Source organism: Microcaecilia unicolor, chromosome 3 (genome assembly GCF_901765095.1).
Source record: "Microcaecilia unicolor chromosome 3, aMicUni1.1, whole genome shotgun sequence".
Lineage (NCBI taxonomy): Eukaryota > Metazoa > Chordata > Amphibia > Gymnophiona > Siphonopidae > Microcaecilia > Microcaecilia unicolor.
In genome coordinates, this window is record NC_044033.1 from 170,672,769 (window position 1) to 170,691,840 (window position 19,072).

At 41.9% G+C, this 19,072-nt stretch overlaps 1 protein-coding gene across 7 annotated transcripts in view; it reads left to right on the forward strand.

The window, feature by feature from the left end:
• LOC115465822 (utrophin-like) overlaps positions 1-19,072 on the forward strand; it is a 1,296,369-nt gene that overhangs the window by 1,110,148 nt on the left and 167,149 nt on the right. For all 7 annotated transcript variants that reach the window (XM_030196568.1, XM_030196575.1, XM_030196573.1 and 4 more), the window contains one exon: positions 16,448-16,605. In XM_030196568.1, the coding sequence (XP_030052428.1) occupies positions 16,448-16,605 (158 nt within the window). The remainder of the gene's footprint in view (positions 1-16,447; positions 16,606-19,072) is intronic.

Sequence of the window (19,072 nt, forward strand, 5' to 3'; positions counted from 1 at the left end):
GGGCTTTCATTTACATGTATAACTTACAAAATACTATAACTTATGTGCATCCCCACCGCATTGTAGTTCCTGCACTTACACAAGCTAAGTCTATAGCTGGTATAAGTGTGAGTGCTACATTTTGAGTTAACTGATACTGGACCCTAGGTTCTGTTATAGAATAGACTTCTACCAAGCGGCCCTGGAAGGACTAAATGGAGGCATCCAGTTATAGAAGTGTTCCCTTTGTGCCAATGCTTTCCCATAAAATGCCATGCAGACTGCATTGTGACACGTGCTGCAGCTCAACTAGAAAATCAAATGGAAGGATTCGGCCTGTATATCTACTATAATAAAACGCACCTCCAACGTTCTAAAGCTGACTCCGTGGCTTCAGTGAAGGGTTCGTAACATCGTTACAGGGTTCGTAACATCGTCGCATCTCTCTCTGCCCCGCCCTCACATCAAAACGTGATGGCGTCGAGGGCGGAACAGGCAACGGTGCACACTTACGACGTTGAGGGACATATCACATGGAACTGTATGGAAAGAAGGGAGGAGCGTCAGGAGAAGGGGTCATTTTCAGTTAGCGAAGGCAACGGTACGCAACGTTGATGGACCTATCAGAGGGAAATGTATGGGAAGAAGGGAGGAGCCTCAGGCAACGGTATGCGACGTCCAGGGACCAATCAGAGGGACGTGTATGGGAAGAAGGGAGGAGCGTCAGGAGAAGGGCTCATTTTCTCTGAGTCAAGTCAAAGGTGCACAGTTCTCACACAACAGTACGCGACGTCGAGGGACGTATCAGAGGGAAGTGTATGGGAATAAGGGACGATTGTCAGGATGGAGAAGGGGTCATTTGATGTGCACCACGCAGGACAGGAACATCGCTGGAACTACAAGATTGACTGGTTTATTTCTCTGTATTTCCAGTATACTCATATTTTCCTGTATTTGCAGTGTGGTAAGATCCTAACACTTCCGTTTACAACATTAATGCCAGAAAATCATCACCTTACTAGCGCCCGTTTCATTGGTCTCAGAAACGGGCCTTTTATACTAGTTGCAAATAAAACATTGGATTGTTTTGGACTACATTGTTTATATTTTAAAACTGTACCCTACTGTGTAGATGCAAATTCCACTGTTACCTTTTCTGAATGGGAGTATCTAATTCTAATTTAGTGCCCTCCTGTCTTAGTCCTTGTGCAGTCACCCCATATCTACATTCATGTTGTAAAAGTGCAGCCAGAATATTGTCGAACTGAGGTTTCTACCACCTTCAGCATTTTCCACATGGCGTCCTTATAATCTAATGTAACTGGTTTATGCCCCTGATCAGATGACTCTTAACAGTCATCTGGAGCACACAGAGGAATTTGGCCATTTAGAAGCTGAAGAAGACAAAGATTTCAAATCTATCCAAGATCTACAGTTCAGTTAGAGATAGGAAAAAAAGGAGAAGCAGAAGTGCTGCCTTTGACTCTTGCCTATGTACGCCTGCTCTCCTCACACAGAAATTCAACAGCCGGGATTTTAACATTATCCTTTTAGTTTAGTTGTTCCTTCACAAAATATGAGGTACATTATGCTTCATTTATGCTGTAACTGCATGTTATTTAATCATTGTTTTATTATTTATTTTTTAAATTCTATTTTACATATTTCCTTCATCCATATATATTTTTCCATCTATACGTTAAAACAAAGTTTTTATAATATATGCACACCCAACTAGTTTGCATTTTTCAATATTTTAGGCATATTTGGTTGATCTTATTTTCATATCACTGTTTTACATAGACTGGCATTTTTATGTGTCATAATTTTTATTGTATATCATATCCATTTGTGTTTGCACTATGTTTATTTTTGTGTAGATTCATCAGACCCCTGAGGCAGGCCTTTGCGCCGAAACACGGCCGTGTCGGATGGTCTTTTGTGCTGTTGTTTATTAAAGACTTTTTGAGGGTCATCTTTTATGCTTTTGATTTTTAAACAATGTCCATGCTTGATTTAGTGTCCTAACCTTAGCAGCTGATCCTTTTAGCTTCTTTTTAACCATTTTGCACTTTTAACCATTTTTATAATAGTTGCCCTTTCGAAAATTAAATGCTGCTACAGTAGATTTCCTTTGTGGCTTCAATCCAAATAGTAGCTCAAACTTGATCATGTTATGATCACTGTTTCCCAGTGGACCCAACACCTCTTGTACTATGTCTTGCACTCCACCAAGGACTAGATATAAAATGGTTCCCCTATTTGTGGGTTCCTGGACCAGTTTCTCCAAGAAGCAGTCATTTATTATATCTAGGAATTTTATCTCCCTGGCGCTCCCTGATGTAACATTTATCCAGTCAATATTGGGATAATTGAAATCACCAATTATTATACTGTTGCCCAATTTGCCAGCTTTCCTAATTTCTGTAGATATTTGTTCATCTGTCTGTTCGTTCTATCCTGCCAGACAGTTGTACAGCCCTTCAAGAATACTCCTTCCCTTAACATATGGAATTTCTATTCATAATGATTCCACGCTGCTATTTGTTTCATGTAGAATGTTTATTTTGTGTGACTCAATTCCCTTTTTAACATATAGCGCAACTCCTCCTCCAATTTGATCCCCTCTATCATTGCAATATAATTTGTACCCTGTTAATACAGTGTCCCATTGATTGTCCTTCTTCCACCAAGTCTTTGAGATGCCTATTATATTTACCTCATCATTTAATGCTGTATACTCTAGCTCTCCCATCTTCTCTTCTCTTTTAGGCTTCTAGCATTTGTATGCAAACACTTCAGATTGTGTTTTTTTCCTTGCATCCTCAAGCTGCTTAGACGTTGATGGGGATAATGTGTATTCTTTACTCTGCTCTCTCCTTAAAGGCACCTGGCTTTCTTTCATCTTTGTTGAAACCTCTCTGTTGGGATTGCCTAAATGTCCTGTTTCAACAGTATCCTGTGCGACTGTTGGCTTCCCCCCCCCCCCCCCCCATTTTAGTTTAAAAGCTGCTCTAATAAGTCTAAATCCCTCATCACCGCACCATTGTCTCAAGCACACAGTGAGGCATATTTTCAAAGCACTTAGCCTTCCGAAATTCCATAGGTTTCTATGGAACTTTGGAAGGCTAAGTGCTTTGAAAATATGCCTCATTGAGACTTCAGAGCTCTGCCTGTCTTTTGGGTCCTGCGCGTGGAATGGGGAGCATTTCTGAAAATGCTACACTGGAGGATCTGGACTTCAGCTTTCTACCTAAGAACCTAAATTTGGCTTCCAGAACCTCCCTCCCACATTTTCCTAGGTCATTGGTACCCACATGTACCAAGACAGCTGGCTACTCCCCAGCAGTATCTAAAATCCTATCTGGGTGACAGGTGATGTCCACATCCTTCTCACAAGGCAGGCAAGTGACCAGGCAATCTTCACGTCTGCCAGCCACCCAGCTATCTACATGCCTAATGGTTGAATCACCAACTGCAACAGCTATCCTAACCCTTCACGCCTGGGCAGAAGTTCTTGGAGCAATCAAGGAGGAATAGAGGATGACACTAACATGTGAAGTGGAGGAGTGGCCTAGTGGTTTGACATCCAGAAGTGCCCGGTTCAAATCCCACTGCTGCTCCTTGTGATCTTGGGCAAGTCACTTAGCCCTCCATTGCCTCAGGTACAAACTTAGATTGTGAGTTCTCGAGAGACAGGGAAACACCCGGTGTACATGAATGTAACTCACCTCTAGCTACTACTGAAAAAGGTATGAGCAAAATCCAATGATAAAAAATAATGGCAACCAACCAGGAAATTGAATTTCCAGAACAATGGACCCAACATGGTCTGTTTTGGCAGATGCAGCTGTCTGCCTCAGGGGTCACAACCAAAACTCTGGCAGTCAAAGTTAGCAATTATGCCTGGTGCAGAAGTGCAGCGCAACGTACTGACACTCTCATCCAGCTGTGTGAACCTGCGACTGCTTCTTTGCGTTCCTACCTTACATGTACAGTACAGTTGGCTGACAGAGTCGGTTTGCTATGCTGCACCTCTGCACCAGGCATAATTACTTACTTTGACTACCAGAGTTTTAGTTGTGTCCGTCGAAACACGGACCGTGTCGGGTCCATTGTTCTGGTGCCTTCATTAAAGAACTTTTAAAATTCTTCCTGGTTGGTCGTCGTTAGTGTCATCCTGTACTTCTCCTTAATTCCTGCTGGATTTGTGTAGAAGTTTTTCCCTGTTTGTGTTTTTTTACCCAGAAGTTCTTGGAGACATATCCTCAGTACGAGAGGATAGTGCATCCCCTGGTGGGCATGTCCTGTCTACAGGAGTACTTTCCACTTCACTAGGGAGATGCTGTCCTTTTAGAAGACCTCCCTCCTCTATGGCAAAACAGAGGCTGCCAGACTGGAGGTGGGACCTGTAGGTCTGCTGTATATACCCCTCTGTCTCCCTCAGCTCCTCCAAGTCTGCTACTCTAGACTTAAGAGAAGAGACTCGTTCTTTGAGAGGTAGGAGCTCTTTGCATCAGGCACACATATATATAAATTCTCACCAACTGGTGTGGCACTTAATGCAAAAGACTGGCTAGCACCCTTCTTTCTGTTGGACTGCTGTCTGCATCTTAGTATTATTGAGTTGTTTAATAATTTAAAGCTTGCTAAGGTAGTAAAGATATTAGATCAATATAAAAGAGCCTTTAGATTATATAGTATATTGTGTGATTTATTTAGTGTTTGCTTCTTAGAAAGTAGTGAAATGTAATTAAAACCATGTAAGAGGACTCCTCTCTTGTTATCCTAACTAGAATAATTGACTATAAATTAAAACTATACATGAAGAGTTGGGAAGGGTGGGAGGGAAGGAAGACTGAGACCCCCTTTTTATTAAGGTACGGTCACATTTTTAGCGCACTCTGAAATCGTGGACGTGCTAAACGTTAGAGACGCTCATAGGAATGCAAGAAGGAATTTGAAGCCTACATAGTATGACATAAGGACAGATTGAATTCGTTTTTTTCTTTTTTTGGTTGAAAATAAAAGGGCTGGGGGGTATTTGTATTACAGTCTTTAAATATGTTAAAGGAGGGGGGATGAGGGATTACAAAGAGGAGTGTTCAGGCAGTTTCCATCTCCACTGGATTTGTGCAAGAGATAAGTTACTTATTAAAGGAATAGGTTCTTGTAACTTTCTAGGTAAGCATTGAAACAAGTTATTTAGGGAGAGGGTAGACTCGGTCACTGGAGGCTTTCTAAGAGCAGGTTAGACATGTTTCTAGAATGATATAGCTACAGTGAATCCTGTGAGATGCTCGGTAGATGAACCACCTAACTTCCTAAAGTTTTTTCAGCCTTGGTCTTCCTAGATTATGAGGTTTTTGGCTTTCACCTTTTGTGCCAGTGTTTGGTCGTGACTTATGCAGGGAAGGCCTTCTAGCAAAATGGAAAAATGTACATGTTGCACAAAGGAATGAATGTGAGTTCAGATAGAGACATCAGTGGATGTAAACTATTTAATTTATTTATTTATAAAAGCTTGCGTGCTGCCACATTGACCATAGTATTGGAATTGTGTGCTTAGTGTAATAGCAAAGAAAACTGGACTACTTTCCTGAGAGAACTTGTAAGAATAAATGATGCTGAAAATTAAGTTTTTCTTAATTGAATTATTTTTTTCTACATGCACACACATAAAATTAATGCCATATTTCATTATAATGACTCTGCATCAGTGTCACTGGGTTATACAGAGCTGCTTGCAGATGCAGATCTGTCAAAGGTAGATATTTAATGGCTCAAGAACCTGTTCATGTGACAAAACATTTGTGGAAGTAACAATTGCTGCTTATTGCATGATGAATTTATTTTGACATTTTGATTGCGCAGGTGTCGGATGCTGATTTCCTCCAAAATCCGCCTGCTGTTTATCACATTAAGTATATACTACTGTCATAGACTGGGTTGATGCGCACATTGTAGTTATTGGAATATACTATTCACACTTCATGGCTATTGAAAGTTTTTTTTGTCTAAAGGAAAGAGGTGAATCCTATTGGCTTTTTGGCTGGAGTTATCTTTGAGAAAAGGCAGCATGATAAAAGTAAGAAGGCCTTTATTAATGCCTACATTTGGCCAAGCCCCATGAGCGACTATTTAAAAAAACAAACAGGCAGAGAGGGGGAATGAGAGAGAGCTATTATTCATGAAAGTATTTAAAAATGACAATGGATTCTAACCTGTATTTTACATAATTATATAGTGATACCATGATTCTGTTAAAGCAGTACTGAGTTATGAGTGCTAACAGATTGTAACTCAAACATGTATGCCTTATGCCTTTATATGGACCCAGAGTTCTGTAAAACGTTTTTTAAATACATGCATACAGTTTTATACGTAATGCATATATAATTTTGTTCAAATGTTTTATATAAGCTCCTAATGTAGCCCTCTCAAAATACTCTAATCATACTGTAACTGCAAAACAGCTAGTTTTCTAATTTTAGTGACATCTGATTAGCCAAAAATGACATATTCCATCACTACATTTCAAATCCAGGGCAGTGTTAATAAAAATCAACAGTAAGAAATATGTAGTGATTCTGGCCCTCTTAAAGCATAGACATGCTTTAATATCCAGACATTTTAAATTCTGCACGTTAACATCTACAAGTCTGTTTTTCTGAACTTCAACTGTTTATTTGCAAGAAAAATATAGTTTATTATCTCTATGGTTCTTGTACATGAAGGATTGTTCAATATCTATTAATTACAAGAATTACTCTCAACGATAAGCTTTGATCTTTAATGGAGGAAAAGACTTCAGAAGCTCTGCCTTCTCATGCTCTACGTGTATGGAGAAAAGGCAGGTTGCTGTGTATCCCGTATAGATTACTCAATTGTATTTCTTGAATACACTATGAGCTCCTCATTAGTCAAAAACCTCCGGTGGGGAGACTATTTCTGCCTCCTAACCACTACATTGTGTCTGTATGTTATTTTGTTCTATCAGGTAGGATCACCACTTATACAAAATCATACAAGAGCACCTTGATACTAGGCCATGCCCCTACCAAGTACCTACTTCTTTTCTTATAAAATTAGCTACCATAGCCTTAAAGAAAAACTTTTTTCTATTTAAGGATCAGTTTTATCAGCAAGAAAAGGGAGTGGCAATGGGCGCTACTTGCGCCCCCTCCATCACCTGTCTGTACATGGTACACTTTGAGAAATGCTGGATAGAGAAGAACCCCTGGACTAAAGGGGATATACACATGGCACCGCTTTATCGATGCCATTTTCCTGTTGTGGAAAGGTAACCATGAGCAATTACAAGCATTTTTCACATGGTTAAATGCAAGAGACATCAATATCAATTTCACAAAACAACAATCTATTCTTCAAATCCAATTTTTGGATGTCCTTGTCATTTAAGAACGAGCATTGTTCACAACAAAAGTATACACCAAACCAATTGACCGCAATACCCTCCTTCATTATGACAGCAATCATCCTTTAGCCACAAAAAACAGTCTGCCGTTCTCACAGCTCCTTAGATTCCGTAGGATATGTAGCGACTCTAAGGCCTTTAAAGATCAAGCCAAGATTCTGCTGCAAAAATTCACCGCAAGAGGATACCCCGCAGTAATTCTAAAGACCACCTATACCAGAGCTAGGTACAATAACAGAGATTCTCTGCTGCAATCAAGAGTTAAACCAGTAGACAACCAGTTACAAACATGTATCCTTAGATACACTCAAGGTATGAATAGATCAGTTCAGGTTTTAAAGTCTCATTGGCGAATATAATGCAGAAATGCTGTAGAAAAGCAACAAAATGATTGTAGTCTTGCTATTTGGATAAACCTGCCAGTGCGGCTCAATAATTTGCAATAAGATCTGACGTTGTGGCTTGTCTTTTGTCGTGAGGTCACTGTACTGCCTGCATCCTCATCACCAGAGCTGCCACTTGATGATATTTAGGGTTGTACTGAATATTTGTACTCAATTCGATTCGGCCCGGAAAACATTCGTATTCAAGCTGAATAGGATTTAAACTTGAATACAAATAATCTGGGGGTCTAGTGTGCTAAATCCTACTGAAAGAAACACTTGATCTCTAATTTCATGTTTTCTTTTATAATTATGTTAAAGCTCAATATCCATTATTTGTATTCGGCTGAACAGTGACATATGCTATTTGGTATAGCTCTAATATCAGTACTTTTGTTTCAGTTTCTCTTTGCAAGTTACCCAAAACAACTTACGCATCCGGCTTCTCCTACATGCGGCATCAAGAAGGGGCATCTCCCAGTATATTTTATTACGGGTCATTCATTAACATTCAGATTAACATGCAGTACCTGCTCCTGGTTAACATAGAAGCACTTACCCCCTCCTATTTAGGAGGGGGTAAGTGGTCCTACATTAACTGCATTAACCAAGTTAAACACCTGCTAAGCGTAACACTAGCTGGCTAATGCTTCCGTGCCCACTCTCTACCCATGCCACATCCCTGGACAGAAAAATTCAGTAACACCAATTTAACTCATGGAAACAGGCAAACTACAGCAAAACCCCTTAATGTGGTCACACAGTTGCCTGTTTGCAGGCATTAACCCCCAGATTCTATAAAGGTCAACCAATATAATTAGTTAATGGGCTCCAATGATTTAAGTATTGGAGCTAAGAAGCACTTAATTGGCACTGATGATTTGGGCACCAATCTGGCTACAAGTTATTCTTTAACAATGGGCACTTCAATTGGATCGTATGCAATAGAGAATGACATGGGGACGGGGAACCGCAGTAACCGCGGGAATGGGGACGGGGACAGAGCCCACGGGGACAGTGGACAAACTTTGTCCCTGTGTCATTTTCTACTTTGAAGCCTGTTAACGAACTGGAATGTTATTTATGTTTAAGTTATGCCTACAAAGATATTTTGATTTTTGGAAAAAAACAAGCAAACATACTGGCCACAACTAGCAAACTTTGCATGGCAGATCTTGTACATCCTGCTACCAGTACATCTTCTAAGAAGACAACTTCTATTCCAGGAAGGACTGTGGAAGACAGGAGAGCTAGATTGAATACTGAGATTGCTGATGATTTCTTATTTATCCACAGATTAAAAAAACATAACAGTGCTTTATAGCGCATATTTTGCCCCTCTAGGGCATATAGAATGGGTTGTATTTTATACCCCTGGACATTTTAACAGTGTGAATTAGGATACCTTGGTGTAGTATTTATTTATTTATTACATTTGTACCCCGCGCTTTCCCACACAATGCAGGTTCAATGCAGCTTACATAGTAATTCGAAATACAAAGTCTAATTGTGAGAGAAATTAAACAGTAGTGAAACATGATAAATTTGAAGCTTGATAATGTATGATTAGGATAAGGGAGGGTAAAAAGAGTAAGACCTTTCTTCCCAAGGACCGTCTTCCGTAACCTGGTACAATCAATGGTACTCAGTCATCTAGACTACTGCAACGCACTTTACGCTGGCTGCAAAGAGCAAATAACCAAGAAACTTCAGACAGCCCAGAACACTGCAGCTAGACTCATATTCAGGAAAGCAAAATATGAAAGAGCTAAACCCCTACGAGAAAAACTACACTGGCTCCCACTTAAAGAACGCATCACATTCAAAATATGCACCCTAGTTCACAAAATCATTCACAGAGATGCCCCAGCCTACATGTCAGATCTGATAGACTTACCACTCAGGAATGCTAAAAATTCATCCTGCACATTCCTCAATCTCCACTTCCCCTACTGTAAAGGCCTAAAATACAAACTAACGCACGCGTCAACCTTTTCCTATTTAAGCACACAATTCTGGAACGCGCTGTCACGCAACTTAAAAACGATCTATGAACTAACTAACTTCCGCAAACTACTGAAGACCCATCTCTTTAACAAGGCATACCACAAAGATCAACAAATGTGAACTCCTCCACATATATCCAGAATTGTCTTATAATATTTGCTTGTTATACTAATATCATGCTTTCTGATTATCCTGTTACCCAAAATCCTTCTGTAATACTAATTGCCTATTCTCTTATATATGTCCACTATTCATGAGCCTGCTAGAGGTGGGAAAATGTGGGATGCAAATGCAACAAATAAATAAGATAGGATAGTATAGGTTGGGGGAAATGGGGTAAGGAGGAATATAGTAAAGGAGAGAATGGAGAGGAGATGGTTGGGATGAGTAGAGGGGGAATGGAGAGCTGGCGTAAGTAAAACCAATGATGAGGTCGGTATCATAGTCAGAACAGAAATGGGAGTGGTGATGATCAGGTTAGGTTGGGACATTAGAGTAGAAATCACCTATTGTTGGGGTTGGAAGGGTAGAGGGTGGTGGTGGGAAGGAGGGTTATAATAGCTGCTCATTGTTATTGTTCTCTATTTGTAATTTATACACAACAGTTGCACAGCATATTGTTCCTTTTTATCCTATATAATAAAACACACCTCCAACATTCTGAAGCTGACTGCATGGCTGAGGCATTCCTGCTCTCTGTATCCATCTCCTGAATTGATATCACGTACTTCCGGGTTTGTCACAAGCAGAAGTGACCAACCACACGAGGTTTCTCGGCTTCAGAATGTTGGAGGTGCATTCTATTAAATAGGATTGGTCAGTTCCTTGAAGCACAGTCAGAGCTCAGCGTCCTGCACAGTAACGCTCAGACACCAGAGAGACAGAGGGGGGGCCTGACACCAGACAGAGGGAGGGAGGGGGCCTGACACCAGAGAGAGAGAGGGGGGGGGGGGGAGAGGTATCTCTGTCACACACTCACCCTCTCTCACACGCTCTCTCTCTCTCACAGTCAATGTCTTTCTCTCACTCTCACACACTATATATCTCACACTGTATCACATTCACTCTCTATGTGTCACACAGTCACACACTCTCTTGGTCTCATACACTCAGTTTCACAAAGAGTCTGTGTGTTGCACACACTGTATCTGAAACACACACACTCTCTCTCTCACACTGTGTCTCACATACGCACTTGCACACAGTCTCATTCTCACACACACTCTCACAGACACACTCTCTCTCACACACACACACACTCGCACATTCACTCTCTCTCACACACAGTCACTCACATACACTCTCTCTCTCTCACACACAATCACTCTCACACACACTCTCTCAAACATACACACTCCAAGGAAAACCTTGCTAGCGCCTGTTTTATTTGTGTCAGAAACGGGCCTTTTTTACTAGTCTAATATAATAAAACGCACCGTGAACGTTCTGAAGACAACGTTCTGAAGTCACTCAAACATTACTTGAAGGGTTCGTGGATTCGTGGTGTGAAGCCAGCCAGGCTGCCAGCCGTCTCTGCCCCGCCCTCGCGTCAAACGTCATGACATCGAGGGCGGAAAAAAAAACAAACAAAGCGCAGCGTCAGGGAAGGAGGCGGCGCTCCCGACGTCTCTAGCCTTCCCTTCGCTGTGTTCCGCCTTCTTCTGACGTCAAGGATGACGTCAGAAGAAGGCGGAACACAGCGAAGGGAAGGCTAGACGTCGGGAGCGCCGCCTCCTTCCCTAACGCTGCGCTGCCGGAACCGCCGCCACGGAGGTAAATTTAAAAAAAAAAAAAAAGGATGTTGGGGGGAGAGAAGAGGGTGGGCAGTTGAACAATGGGAGCGGGAGGGCAGAGGAGAAACGACAGCAAGGATGCGAAGAGGGCGGGACAGGCTGGGACATGGGAGACAGAAGAGCATGGATGCGAGGGGGGATCATGGAAGGGAGAGAGGGGAATTGCTGGAAAAGGATGAATGGAGGGGGCAGGGGACAGAGAAGCATGGATGGGCATGGATTGAGATGGCAGGGCTCAGGGAGAGAGGGGAATTGCTGGAAATGGATGAATGGAGGGGGCAGGGAACAGAGGAGCATGGATGGGCATGGATTGGGAGGGCAGGGCTCAGGGAGAGAGGGGAATTGCTGGATAGGGATGAATGGAGGGGACAGATGGGCATGGATGGATATGGATTTCAGGACAGGCCTCAGGGAGAGGGGAATTGCTGGATAGGGATGAATGGAGGGGACAGATGGGCATGGATGGATATGGATTGCAGGGCAGGGCTCAGAGAGAGAGGGGAATTGCTGTATAGGGATGAATGGAGGGGGCAGGTGACAGAGGAGCATGGATGGGCATGGATTGGGAGGGCAGGGCTCAGGGAGAGAGGGGAATTGCTGGAAAAGGATGAATGGAGGGGGCAGGGGACAGATGGGCATGGATTGGGAGGGCAAGGCTCACACTCTCTCTCTCATATACAATGTCTTTCTGACTCTCACTCTCACACACTCTGTCTCACAATGTATCACATTCACTCTCTATGTGCCACACAGTCACTCACACACTCGCTTAGTCTCATACACTCACTCTCACAGAGAATCTGTGCCTCACACACACTCTCTCTCTCGCACACACACACACTCTCTCACACTGTGTCTCACATACACACTTGCACACACTCTCATTCTCACACACACACACTCTCACAAACACACTCACACCCAGACTCACTCTCTCTCTCACACACACACACTCATACTTTCACTCTGTCTCTCACACAGTCACTCTCACATACACACTCCGAGGAAAACCTTGCTAGCGCCCGTTTCATTTGTGTCAGAAACGGGCCTTTTTTACTAGTATTTTAATAAAAAGGTTTAAATATAAAATCATAAGTGTTCGAGGCTTCTGCAGATGAGGACAGAGCCCACGGGGCGGGGACAGAACCTGCAGGGATGGGGCGGGGACAGAGACATAACCTGCGGGGATGGAGTGGGGACAGAGACAGAACCCACGGGAACGGAGACAAACTTTGTCCCTGTGTCATTCTCTAGTATGCAACTCAAAAGGGGATGAGCCATGGTGGGCGGATCAGAGGCATTCACAAAAGATGAGCCAGAGCGCTACAGATTAGTGAGAATCCGTGCCTAACTTGTGTACCAGGATTTATACCAGGTTTCAGCTCGTGCCCAAAGCTGAGCACCGAAGTCAGCACACAGAGTTGAGGACAGCGCTGAATTTGGTATTCAATGTTCTATAAAGAGTGCTCATCCCAAAGGGCTAGAAAATCACTGAGCACTAAAGTTTTCAGCGCCATTTATAGAATCGGGCCCAAAGTGCGTAACACACTTTACTAAGAGTCCCACTGTGTGCTGTTGATGATATGACAAAATGTTGATAATCTGGGTTTAATTTATTGTTTAATTTTTAAAATGAGAGAGAATTTTTTTTTTTCAAATGAATGCAGATTCCAAATAGACAAATATTATAGGAAACAGCTACTTGGCATTCCACTGAACAAAAAAAGCAGGCCAATAAGGCAGACTTAAACTGCAGTTTTGCTGAGAGTCAGGGCCTTACAATCTTACTCTGTTACCATTTATGCAGTGCTTTTCCAATACCATAGTGAATTGTAGCATAAGATTTCTGCACTTCAGACCCTGGAAAGAACTTGAAAATGCATGTAATTTGCTTTTAAAATATGAACATTTTAATGTTTTGTTCAGGCTGTACATTCCACTGTCTCTGATACAGCAGTGAAGTTAAAATGCATTTTATAAGTATGTGGTACTTTTTGATTGTTATTACACCCACATAGGTTGTTGCATTTACACCCTCTGACTCATTTCAATATATATTCTGTTTTTCTTTCTACAAACAGATTCACGGATTATTGATCCTAAATTTGCAATCCTACCTAAAAAAAACAATTTCTAGAGCAGGCTTTTAACGATGAATAGAACTTATAATCAGTATAATAAAATTGTTCTTATCACTTCTTTTATGGAATTATTGAAACATGATTTTCAGGAAATGTTATTCCACTATTTGAAAAATTATAAATGGAACCATACTGCTAAGTAATTATTGAAGGTGTAGTTTCATTGAGGTTGGAGGTCGAAGGGGTATGATGAAGTCTGTGGTTGAGTCAAAAATACTGAGCATTCCGCAGGTACTTTTTAGCTTATAGGGAAGATGTTGACCAAATAGTGCTAAGCAGTTAGCTTGGGTGTTTTTTTTAGCATGCAGTAGCTGTTAGTGCGGACTTAGGCTATGAACTATGGCACACTAAAATCAGACTGCATGGTAAAAAAAAATCCTCTTGTTTTAGTAAGAGTTGAGGTGATCTGAGTAGGTTATGGCTGGACATAGGGTGTGGCCAGCACAAACAGTATGCATTGTATTGCCACATGCTGTTACTTCTAATAATGTAGGCCTTTAAAGCCACCTCAAGTGGTAGTGTTAAGTATAGCCGTGCTGCTGCTAGTTTGGCAGCTGGCCATAACCAAAAAAAAAAAAAAAAGAAAGAAAGAAAACTTACAGCAAGTGGAGGTTTCCCGCCTTCTGTCCACCCATTCCTACCCTCCAAACTGACCCTTAAAACCAAATCCAATCTGAGCCCCCCCCCCCCCAACAAGGTCACCCAAAACTCCAGTTGATCCTCCCAGTCAATAACCTCCCCCCATTCATAGCTGAAGATCTGTTCCCCACCCCTTTACCATAGTTAAGTGATCCGAGGGTAGTGTAATGTATTGGACAGGAACGATGCCCCTCCACTACTGTCCTATTGCCACCGAGGTTCAAAATGTTGGCTTTGACCTTTTTGTCAGATGGGAGCAATAGGACAGGATAGAGGGGTTCTGCTCCTGCTCCGTAGACCAGTCTATGAAGGATTGCTTTGATAATTGAAAGGGGGTTCAGGGGAGGGTAGATCAGGGAGGATCGAATGGGAGAGTCAGTGATATGTGGCAAGGATTGGATGGGCTGGTGATCTTGTGGAGGATCAGATTGGAGGGTTGGCTGACTGGATCTGATGTAAAGGTGAGGAAGATAAAGCTGGGTGAACTGAAAGGGAGATTCAATGGTCACAGTGATTTAAAAAAAAGTTTTATGAGTAATGCACTCTCTGCCAATACAAATAATGTGGGGTTATTCTGTAAAGATCTGTTTAGTTTTAAATGGCAAGGACATGTATAAATGGTGTAATTCTAGTCACTTTCATGTGTGAGAGGGTACTTACGCACATAAATGATCCTATGTAGAATATTGACTAGAGGAAAAGTATATTCCATACAGCTCATATTTTGCTAGTGGGCATGCACATGAGCAAAGGCCATTGAATATCTGGGCTCAGTGCTGACCACAGGAGGCAGCCCAACTTCCTCCCACGGTCTGAATATCAGGCCCTTTGTGTCTTTTTATTTAATTTGAATGTTTTCAGAAATTAATTTTGTTGCATGTGTGTCTAATTGTCCTACTTATTAGTAAATGAAGCATTTTGATTTAACGAAGCAAACACCCACAGAAGGTGATCTCTCCACAGGAGAAACGAAGACAAACGTACAAACAGTGGATCCAAAAAAGTCCTCTCACAGTTGGTGTCTTTCTGAACAAGGTCTTTATTCAGGTCAATAAAAACAACCCGACACGTGACGTGTTTCGGCCGTAAAGGCCTGCGTCAGAGGTCTATTGATCTTTGATGTAAAAAAAACCTTGTAAATCAGGTGACTCACAGTCAATTATAGGTAAACAGAGATATCGTATGCAAAATGCTGCTGCAGCAATCTCTGTCAAACGACACGTGCCGGTCTAAAATAAACCGGTTTACCTATAATTGACTGCGAGTCATCTGCTTTACAAGGTTTTTTTTTTTTGCATCAAAGATCAATAGACCCCTGACACAGGCCTTTATGGCCGAAACACGTCACGTGTCGGGTTGATTTTATTGACTTGAATAAAGACCTTGTTCAGAAAGACACCAACTGTGAGAGGACTTTTTTGGATCCACTGTTTGTGCATTTTGATTTAAACAGGGTTGAAATAGTACACATGGTGACTGCTGTATCTGGTGTTAAACTTAATTTTATGTAGAATAACATTTCAGATCAACCACCATCACTGGCTACACCAAGCTTGTCCAAGTTCAGTCCTCTAGGGCTACAAGTAGACGAGGTTCTCAGGATATCCTTAATGACTACGCATGAGAGAGGTCTGTATTCAGTGGAGGTAGTGGGTGTGCAAATCTTTGTCATGCATATGGATTAGGGATATCCTGAAAACCTGACCTGTTTGCAACCCTCAAGGATTGAATTTGGACAAACCCGTGCTGTAGACGTTCTGGCTAGTATAGTCTAGACAGTTGGATAAACCAACCATTTATTAGCCAAATCTGATTTAGCTTATTTACCTTGTCTGCAGTGTTATACAGAGGACCTAGGAAAATGTTATTTTAATGATGTGTTAATACCCAGATCTGAGATGGTTATGTTTTAGGAATAATGCTTTCATCCACTGTTTTTCCCAGGTAACTTCATACAGTAAGCCTCTATTCTTTTAAGGGTGGACTAGGGTAGATAAAAATATTATACGCCTTACCTAAGATTAGATGACTTTACCTTTTCAACTACCACTACTTTCTCCATTGCAGGTTTGTTTCAGGAAGTGGCCGGGTCTGGAGACACATGTGACCAGAGACAGCTTGGCCTGTTACTTCACGATGCTATTCAAGTCCCTCGACAGCTTGGAGAAGTGGCAGCTTTTGGGGGTAGTAACATAGAGCCCAGCGTTCGCAGCTGCTTCCAACATGTAAATAATGCTTTTTGTCTAAGCTTAAATTATTTGAAAGATTTGTGTATTAAAACTGTAGATACTTATGATTCTGTTCTCCTACCCTGCGACCACCTGCCTTACCTTTATTTGATATAGCTTTATTCTCTACCTAAATTTCCTCAGCTGGGGATATGGTACGGTAAGCCTTCGTCACCTGGTGATTTATCTCAGCCTGTATTCCCTCTCCCTCTCGTGGATAGCTGCTGTATGGACAGTTCTCTTTCTGAGGTCAATACTCAAAACTAATTCCAGTGCTAAAAGGGGGTTAGTGCTAGGTTTGCATGCATGTTATTGTGCACCAAATGCTCTAATGCTTTCAGCGCAAGCACTGAAACCATTAGCGCAGACCACATTTAAATGCGGTCATTAGTTACCCTGCAGCCATTCTTTATAAAAAAAAGTTTAAAAAGCAACTTTCCAAGCGTGTTTAGCACAGAAAACTTTCCGCCAGATCCAGAGCAACATTAGAAGGGTCGGTTGAGAGAAGATGTACCTGTGCAGCACCTCTTCTGTCCCTCAAACCTGACCACCCTGCCCCAGTCCCCCTAAAAAGCCATGGTGGTCTAATGGACTTTCCGGGCATGAGCATCAGCCCCAGCCTCCCTAAAATGCTCTGGTGATCCAGTCCCTTTCCCCTCCACAGAATAGCCTGATTGTCATCCCCCAAATCACGTGCCATGCCCTGATGGTATAAGTAGTAGCCTAGCCCACCCCATCCCCCATACCTTTCATTGGAAGCAGGAGTGATGCACACTCGCTCCTGCTTCTCTGGGCTGCCACCTTCAAAATGGCAGCACCCTGCCCCACGCAATGCATCCTGGGATGCACTGGACAAAATCCTAACTACCATGTAAGAGAGTTTCTCCATACCATTTCCTGCCCTTGCAAGCTGGAGAAACAAACTCCCCAAACGAATCCTTCCACATGGTCCTGTCACTTGGCTATTAGGTTGACGCATTTCTCCCATTTATGTTTTATGCGTCTCATAATTTGATTTCAACTTTCCTCGTATGCATAGTCCTTCGTTTATCTAAAGTGCCTGAAGTCGTCTTGGTCCTATGAAGAGCAGTTTGTTCCTCCTAACAGGAAACGTCTTAATCTCAGCAGCGTGAGAGAGTATTACTGGTGGTAGTTTTGTGTTTGCATGTTAGGAAGTTAGTCTATTGCTAACTTCCTAACATGCAAACAATTTGTACAGCATGGTGATTTGCTTACAGTCCACATGCTGTGGATGTTGTGGAAATGGTGATTCTCCTTGCTGTTGGCCTTCTTCAGTCTGTGTGATGCTCTACACTAAGGGCTAGATCTAGTCTAACATGCACTACCACCATTAACACATGTTATTGTGTGCTAATGTGATAGTGGATTTTAATCAATCCTAGCTCGATGTGTTTTGCTAACAAAGAAAGGAAAACAGAGCATTGAAATTTAACCAAATATAAAAGTTCAAAGTAAATCTCAGGTTGATAAAACTCATTTTCCAATTTACAGTGATTATTTCTGAGCTGTTGGCTAATGTCTCAGGAATCTCAAGAGGATTTGTAGGAACAAAATAGACTGTACAGTAGACTGACTGACATTTTATTGTACAGGATTTTTTATAATTAAGGTTGAAAAAGAAAGTTATGCTATTTAATTGTATGAATTAGTGTCTTACAGAATTCTCATATTGCCTATAATGTCTTTCCTGTATAAGTCCTTTTGTTTCCCCAGTTTGACCAAAGTACCAAAAGTACTCGCACCAAATTGGAGTTACTGCCCTGTTACCACGTGGCCCTTGCAGTAATTTCAATTTTGGCGCACATCTGCTACGCGCGTCTGAAAAATATTTTTTATTTTCTGACGCACGGCACCTACATGCGTCAAGTGGAATTTGACACACATGGACCATTACCGCCCGGTTACCACATGAGACTTTACCGCTAGGTCAATGACTTGCGGTAAGGTCTCAGACCTAAAATGGACGCGCGGCAATTTTCATTTTGCCCCATGTCCATTTTCAGCAAAAATTTTAAAAAGCAATTTTATTGTAAGTGTGCTAAAAAATAATTCTGCGCGTGCCCAAAACACACGTCTACACTACCGCAGGCCATTTTTCAGTGCACCTTAGCAAAAGGACCCCTGGGTTTCTGCCAGGTACTTGTGACCTGGATTGGCCACTTTTAGAAGCAGGCTATGTGGCTCGATGGGCCGTTGGTCTGACCCAGTATGACTATTCTTATGTAAGACAGTTTTCAAAATAATTTGCCCAGATAGCTTAATAGCTAGCTAGGCAGATTCCTCGGGCTGAAAGCCTCCGTTCACTTAAAATGTACACAGATACATTTATACCAGTGGAATTCTCCACTCCAACCCAAATTTTAAAAAGAAACCTTAATTTATAGGTGTCTCTTTTCACCAGAAGCACAGAAACCTACTCCCCCTGATTTTCAGCCAGCAGTGG